The sequence below is a fragment of the Micropterus salmoides genome, unplaced genomic scaffold, assembly GCF_014851395.1.
Source record: "Micropterus salmoides isolate LMB-PRFRI ecotype aquatic unplaced genomic scaffold, ASM1485139v1 Ms_hic_scaffold_10, whole genome shotgun sequence".
NCBI classification, from domain to species: Eukaryota; Metazoa; Chordata; class Actinopteri; order Centrarchiformes; family Centrarchidae; genus Micropterus; species Micropterus salmoides.
Window position 1 is genome coordinate 16,597,998 of NW_024040041.1, and position 8,009 is coordinate 16,606,006.

Sequence of the window (8,009 nt, forward strand, 5' to 3'; positions counted from 1 at the left end):
ATGTCAGTGATCAGTCCACATCCCAGAGGGCTTATTTCTGCCATCTAATCGATTGGCATTGATTATGACAATCTGCAAACTGCGATGTAAGGGCAACCAGCACACAGAGCAGCTTATTACCTAAGGCTGTGAAACTCCTTAATTCATCCTCAGCACTCCACCATGTAAAATTGTCTTATTTCTATATATCATTTTTGTATATAACGTTTGCTCTTGAGTTGCGTAAGAGAACTACAAACGTCATCTCTTTATACAACCCTGTGTTGTAAAATTATAAATACTGACTCTAACATCTACCTGTATACTATACTATTTATTCGTAACTCTGTTGCTGTTCAAATATTATTCATGTTGTTCATATTTATCATTATATATTGTTTATACTGTATATATCATGTCAACCTACCTCATATAGGCTACATAACACATGCACTTAGTATTTATTCAAGCATCCTCCATTACACTATTGTCTTGCGGTCTACAAATGTTTTTGTTTATCCTATTTTTTTGTTGAGCTTTTTGTGTTCATGGTTGTTCCGTGTATGTACAGTCAAATCCCTTGCATGCACACACAAACCTGGCTATTAAAGCAGATTCTGAAACAAATCTACCTCTTAAATAACACTGTGGGCAAACTTTGACGTTTAGCTAGTGAAGAACTTGTGATCTTTTATTATTTATTAATTTACTATCTGGGTTTGTGCTCACCTCGTAGTTCTAACAAATGTATTTTGTATTGGTTGCATTTCTGCCCTGATGCGGGTCAAACAATCACACTGGAAAGCCAGACAAAATTAGTGGAAGTTTGGAAAAAGACAATAGCTTTATTTTAACAGGCATCTTAATAGACAAAACAGATGTTTATTTAACCGAAACATCTTTTCAGGCTTCCCAAAAGTTGAAGCGTGGCCTAGTCAGACGATTAATCATAATTTTTTTCTACACATCCACTACTATATAAAATGTATAAAATCAAATAAATTTTCTGAAGATAACTGAAACCAAATGGCAATCCGGCCCCACTCCCAAACTGGGTGTACTGGTTGTACTAAGTGATAGCCAGTCCCAAAATAGTACATTTTATGAATAGACACTGACCCAAGCCTAGACCAACGACATTTGATTGGTAAAGTGGGTTAATTCTCACTCTTGCCAGTCCCATCTGTCTGCAACCTTAGAAGAAGCCCTTCAAATTGGGAAGGGAAGTCCTTAACATTTACCACAATACAGCATCAACAAACAAAACCTGAATTCATGGTGATCTGGATGTGGTTTATGTACAAAAACAGAAAAGTAACAAGGGCAAGAATGAAAATATATACTATACAGCAGTTATGTGTAGCAGAAAAATGACTTCTTCTGCATGGAATTCTGTTGAGATATTAGGACAAGTTGCAAAGAAGCAGCCGCTGTGTATTACAGGCCCGGGAAGGCTGGTTGTGTTAAGGAGGAAAATGGTGATGCACGTGGCTGTGATTAAATCAGGCCTCCTGTCTGCTGTTGAAACACGTCAATTGTGTCTTCATCTTCCATTTCCAACTGTTAAGAGAAAAAAAAGTTATTTAAACAGGTGTCAGATGACTTTTGATAAGTCTGCACTTCTGCCCAATCTCTTTGCTACATTTCATAGCCAGTCGGTCAGCATCTCATGTATCTATTTTTCAGATTGGGGGGAGGGGGGCGTATCCCCTATACCAACACAAATTTGTTGTTTGCATACTCAATATGACAAGAACTACCATTATTATTACTACAGCCTTTCCTACTACTACTACTGCTGCTACAGACTGTACTACTACAACCTACACTACTACTACTACAACAACAACAGACTACACTACTACTACAACCTACACTACTACTACTACAACAACAGACTACACTACTACTTCTACAGCTTTACGACTATTACTACTACTAAAGCCTTATGACTACTACCTAAACTTTTGCTTTTACAGATACGACAGCCTATGATATTACTACTACTACTACTAAAGCATAGCGCGGGGGGGGGGGGAGTTACACACTTTATCTCCTATTTCAAGTAGCTAGCTTTAACTATTTAAAAATGATAAAATATTCTTTGTATGGTTCATCAATGGTGATAAATTATCCGAAAGTCCCGCAATGTGCGGACAACTCGGAAGCTGGGGCTCTGTGTAAGTGTTCCTCTTCTGACACACACACACGCTACGCCTTTATATACATTTACGCACTTTAAAAACATTTATTGAAAGCCTTATTCTTTTTACATGTTTAGTTACAGCATTAAACGTTGAAATGTATATTGTAATAGGTATTGTATATTAACTTATTGGGAGAAAGGTCGTAGTTCTATGTAAAATCAGACGTTGAGCACCCCCATATCGCCAAAGTGGCATGATCCTTGTTTCGCTGCGAAACTTCGACTGTGAGATTGACAGTCGAATCAGGCTCCGCCCATCGAATCTTCGGCTATTCAGGGTCAGCCCCTGAGCATATACTACTTTTTCTACTACTACAGCCAATACTACTACTAGTTCTACTAAAGCCTATACTACTACTGGTAGTATTCGGTCCAGTGGCACACAATCTGTATTAACAATTTGCATTAGCATAGGATAAGACAATACACAATAGAAGAAGATAATAAAGCAGCATGCAAAGGGGTTAAAAACTAAAAATAATTTAAGAGCAAAAACTGCAGCAAGCATATAAACATCTGTCCAAAGTGTCATATTCAACAAGTTCAAGAACACAGCAACTAAAATTTAGTTTGATGTGTTCTGAAATCCTGAGGCATCTACACGCTCCCCGTTAGCATGTCCTCACCTTGCACAAAGACCTGGTGTGTGTCTGGTTTCAGCCTGCGATCATGCCTATCACACACTGTGGTGTGCTCTGTATATTTAACATTTTGTTCTGAGTGTCTATATGTCCTGCAACTGCATTAATCAAGACAATGTTTCCACCATGTATTTAAAATTTTGGGTGGAAAAAAAGGGAACACCAAAAGTCAAGAGCACTAACATGAGCATCCCCATGACATGGCATAGACAAGAATGCATGAAGTATGCGTATCTTGTTTGATAAGGACGGCACAAATGCATGAGCACAAGTGATGACACATGTGGAAGAGCGTGAAACTTGTTTGAGCCCACATAAACCCCACAGCGTGCCCTATGAATGTGTTTTTTTAAGCACACTATTTAGTCTATTTTCGGTAGCTAAACTCGTCTTCACGCTTACCTGTGCTGGTGTGTCTGTCTCATTTATTGGCTGTCCATCAAATCTGAACCTGATTTGCCTCATTGAAAGTCCCTGGAGAGACAAACACATACAACTTTTGTTGTAAAGAAAGCCTGAACCAACTTTTTGAACATTTAACAGCTTCACAAAGAGGTAATTCGAGAGGTGCACACAACGAAATCATATGTTCAAGGGAACAGTAACAGCATAAGGGGAAGGCTTGCAGCTTAAGTAAATATTCTCATATCATGACAGTGGCTGTGACTGATATTTGATACATGGAAGCTGCATTTTCCAATGATTGTAATAAGCACTTTCTTTGTTCTATGCTTTCTTCTGTGAACTTTACATACATGTGATGTAAAATTCGACAGCTGATGTGAGATTCCAAAACAAAAAGCAGTTAAATCTCTAACAATATGGACTACATGATGATTTCACCAATAAAAAAAAATTTAAAAAAAGAGATTCACTGTAAAGTAAACCAAATGACTTCCCTCAGCAGAGATTTTCATGGACATGTCTATTCTAAAAGTCAAAAAATGAATATAAATATGATATTTATAATATTGAAAGCCTGCGATGGACTGGCGACCTGTCCAGGGTGTACCCCGCCTTGCGCCCGATGTCAGCTGGGATAGGCTCCAGCCCCCCCGCGACCCTGTACGCAGGATAAGCGGTTGACGATGGATGGATGGATGGATAATATTGAAAGCAACAATTGCCTTGCTTAAGGAATACCCGCTGAAGTTTGCGGGTCATAGTAAAATAATGAGTTTTGCCCTCTCTTGAGGTGAAACATGAATAAAGGGAATAATGAAAAACATCTGGTTTTCACTGTAGTTTTAAAAATGAGCTCCATGACAAACATGTCTCCTTTGCCCTGCTGGCAGTCAAAGGAATAGACAACAGTGGTATTGGGTTTCCATTCTTCTTCCATTCTCCATGCGAGTTGAACCCTCATTTGACTTTCAGATAAAGAGGAATGTCAGAGGTTATGTTTCATTAGATATGCTCTTCTTAACTCTTAGGTATAGATACTTCAGAACGAACAAAGTTAGCGTCAACCCTCAGGAATGTTTTTGTACCTTTAACCGTACAATTTGAATAACTGAACTGGCTCTCATCCCAATGTTAACACATTCGAATAGGACAGCATTCCTGCAAATCTTTATAACAAGGTGCCTGGAGAAGGACAACTTCTTAGCTCATAAGTGCTGATGCAAAAGATGAGATAATTTTTGTGATTAACATGTGGAATCACAGGCAGACAAGTAAATAATGAGGTTTGGTTTGGGGCTAGGAAAAAGACCTGTGCCTGTGTTTAGATTTGCATTGCTTCTGTGGCCCTAAATGCATGCGAGCAGGAAGATAAGAGCTGCATCATAGCCAATAAACAATGAACAATAACTCTTTCAGGAAAAAATGACTGAAAACGTGGCCGTGATGAATAACTCTTTAATGAGCATCATCTGGCTTTTATTTTAGGTTTGACCTTTTAGCATACTGCAGTTTGTTTATATGTCTTGCATGTGATGTATCTGTTGGATACAACCTTGATTTCTCTAACATAATGAACTGTGACCTTACCACAAAGTAAATATCTGCAGTCAACTAAAACATTTTTACCACATCATTTACACACCAAGTGGGACTTTTAAATTGCCCAGACACAACAAATCGTTTGCTTGAGGTTAACATTATTTAGAAAGCTGTAAAACAAAATTTTAAATTACCAGTTACTAAGTGCATGCGTGATAGGGCAGAAAATAATTACTCTTATCATAGCCTTTTTTGTTTTCAAACAAGATTAAATATTTGCATTAATCAAAGCTGTTGCCATCAAGCAATTCCAATCATTATTTAAATATAATGTAAATGCAGCACAATTTGCGTCATAGCTCTTCGAAGCCTGGCTCCACACTGTCAATACATTCTGAAAGAGACCAGTGAAAGGGTAAATATTCAGGCCAAAAATATTCCAATGATTTTAGTTCATTTTGACGTGCCATAGTGGGAAAAGCTCATGTGTAATTACTAACTTTTATAATGGCTGCATTGCATTAAGGTGTGCCAGTTCCAGGGCTCAGTATTGTGCAAGCTGGCTCACTGCCATGGCTAACCAGGACACGTCAATGGAAGGGAGCCACTGTTAATGTTATTACTTATTTTTTTGAAAAGTCAAACTGTTGAGCACTGCTTGCAGTGAAAAGAGGGAGAGAAAGTGACTGTCATTTACCCCACATATTGTTCCTAAAAGTCCATCAACCGAGAGGATGTATTACATGCAGTGGGGGTAAGTTATAGTGGATGTGCTGCACCTTTTCATTCCAATAAGATAAAAAAGCTAGAGGGGGAAGTTCGTATCTAAACAGTACAGACAACATAGTCTCAAAACTACAGATCCATTTAAGGCAAATTCAGAGAAACCGTTTCTACTCAGAATACAACACTGTTTGTTCCTTCAGTGGTTGATATGCTCACCTTTAAAGCATAACAGTTTAATAATAAAGGAAAGAGAGACTGGGATATATTTTACTCCTGTAATATGCTTACTTTTTCACTGTTAACATTTTCTTAGGGGCTGAAACAACAAGCACACAGGCAAGGGTGAATATCGAAGTTATCCTTCTTTGAATCATTCACTTTGTTACAGATAAATCACCAAGTAGCAGCAGCATACCCAGTGGCCTCTACATATGTTATAGAAAATGATAGTCAAATTGCTATTGGTGTGGTATGTGGTGAGAATTGCAATAATTGTCCTTTGTTACACCTGTCTTTTACAAGTCAAAATGTCTGCAATGAAAAGGTCGTTTCAACTTTAGTTCCACAACACAAGTACACTCTGCAATACCTCTGTGCCCTCCAGTTTGGGAACCACTGGTATAGGAAGTAAAGCTGTAACATCACCCTGAATGCTGACATTGTGCCATGCCCACCTGTCTCTCGCAGTAGGCCTTCATGAGTTTGATGAGCGGCGTGTGTCTTTTGATCTTGAACTGCACCACAGATCCATCCTGACCTGCTACCTTTAGGTTTATGTGTTCGTTGCTTTCTGTCTTGACTCCTTCCTGAGGGGTGAATTCAGGGAGAAAAACACAGTTCACACAGGCATGCAGGGAACCAGAGCTGGAATAATTAGCGGACAAATCAGTTAGTTGATCGACTTAAAATATTATTGGGAAAATCAAATTTTGAAAAGTATGCAAATTGTATCAAAACACCATTAATTTCCTGGTTACAGCTTCACAGATGTAAAGAACTACCATTTCTCTCTTTTTGTAAATTGAATACTTTAATCCCCCAGCAAGTGCAAATTTAAACCAGTCTGGGCTCTTGTAAATAATTATGGGCAAATGTCATTATTGTTGACCTTTTACAGACTAAACTACACTGAATGAGTAATTGATTAATAAAAACAAAATGAAACAGACACAGTGACGTACGTGGTTAGACAAAGAGTTACAGGTAACAATGACTTCATACTTTCCCTTCAACATGTCATTAAGGTAAGTAGGGCAGTATAATTATATGTACTATAAAGTTTCAACAACTTTCCGTATCCCCTTAGTACTTGGGTTGACTTATAAGCCATTGCTGACAATGTTGCAAATAATATTAAATATACAAATAGGATTTTTCTGTACTTGTGCTGTTGCAATAACCAAATAACAAAAGATCAGTAAAAGGCTTCCCTTATCTTATAATTAATTACTGTGAGGTTTAGGTAAAAATGGATTTCAGTAAAGTTTAACTTTCCTGGGACACATTGCCTTTGTTTACACTCTTTCAGTGTCTGCAAATTCAAATCAGTACAAGATTAACCACAACCTGATATAAGCAGAGACATACCAAGAAAGGCAATACTGTACTTTCAGAGGCAAATAGCAATTCTACTTAATTCTTACTTCTACTGGTATAACCTTATTTACAGTCTGTGGGTATAACGTTACCCCTGCTGAGTGCAAACACGCTCTCCCATGTGCACACACACACACACACACACACACACACACAAGCTATTAACAGCGCACGCCATTACTCACACACACGTTGGTAAATTGAGGCATGCACCGAGGATGACACCAGCTGGTTGGCTGAGAGGGGCTTCAGCAGAAAACGATCTGCGCGCCTGCGGATGCGCGTTCACAAACCTTCCGGTCTATCAAAGTAGGTATAGATAGTAGTTGAATTTTAGCCCCAACTTTAACAAGGTGAAACAGAACATGTGAAAATGTCTGTTTTTTTCTTTGAGCCTCTGTGCCACAGACCCGCTGAAACAAACTGCTATTTTGATACAATGGATGTAGAGACACTCACCTTTGGTTTTTCATCAGCCATGGTCACTCTTTTGGCGCTTCTCTACGCTGCCACACAAAGAATACGAGTACGCGCACGTCCTCGTTCCCGTTTAAATTATTTGAACAGAACGTGCGCGCTCACGTGCCAGTGCGCGTGCACACCACCGGGCTTTGAATGGCTACAGGCAGTCACGAGGGTGAAAGCGCATTCTGGCCATGGGCGGGAGAGTCCCAATGCGCGTTAAAGAGGCACTCCGCAACACATGCACGCGCACAGCGATGTTTTTCGTTTTGTTTTCAGGTTTGTAGCATAAGTTAAGGCTAAAGTCATACCATAACATGCACCTCATCACCCTGCTGACCTCAGATCAGTGTTGCATGGTTCAGTCGGCAGCCCCATACAGTACATTACACATAGTGGGATTATAGTATTTGCACTTTTCCCACCCCCCCCTTTTTTTTTTAACCCAATAAATC

At 39.0% G+C, this 8,009-nt stretch overlaps 1 protein-coding gene across 3 annotated transcripts; it reads right to left on the reverse strand.

Moving 5' to 3' along the window:
• Window positions 1-794: 794 nt before the first annotated feature.
• LOC119888671 (small ubiquitin-related modifier 2) lies at window positions 795-7,660 on the reverse strand. Of its 3 annotated transcripts, none has more exons than XM_038699369.1 (4): window positions 7,552-7,659; window positions 6,171-6,302; window positions 3,229-3,300; window positions 795-1,539 (listed from the first exon to the last, which is right to left on the reverse strand). In XM_038699369.1, the coding sequence occupies exons 1-4, from the start codon at window positions 7,570-7,572 to the stop codon at window positions 1,477-1,479; spliced, it is 288 nt and encodes a 95-aa protein (XP_038555297.1). In that variant the 5' UTR covers window positions 7,573-7,659; the 3' UTR covers window positions 795-1,476. The 3 variants fall into 3 exon arrangements, with proteins under 3 accessions (XP_038555297.1, XP_038555289.1, XP_038555304.1); XM_038699361.1 differs by lacking the exon at window positions 7,552-7,659 and adding an exon at window positions 7,278-7,409; XM_038699376.1 differs by lacking the exon at window positions 3,229-3,300 and having other exon boundaries at window positions 7,552-7,660.
• Window positions 7,661-8,009: the final 349 nt, after the last annotated feature.

Bases quoted from the DNA above. Each gene is read 5' to 3' on its own strand.
- LOC119888671 (XM_038699361.1), bottom strand. From the start codon at position 7,301: ATGCCTCAATTTACCAACGTGTGT. The intron at 3,301-6,170 runs GTGGGCATGGCA...TTGTCTCTCCAG, and splicing joins AGGCCTACTGCGAGAGACAG to GGACTTTCAATGAGGCAAAT. The intron at 1,540-3,228 runs GTAAGCGTGAAG...TTCTCTTAACAG, and splicing joins AGACAGACACACCAGCACAG to TTGGAAATGGAAGATGAAGA.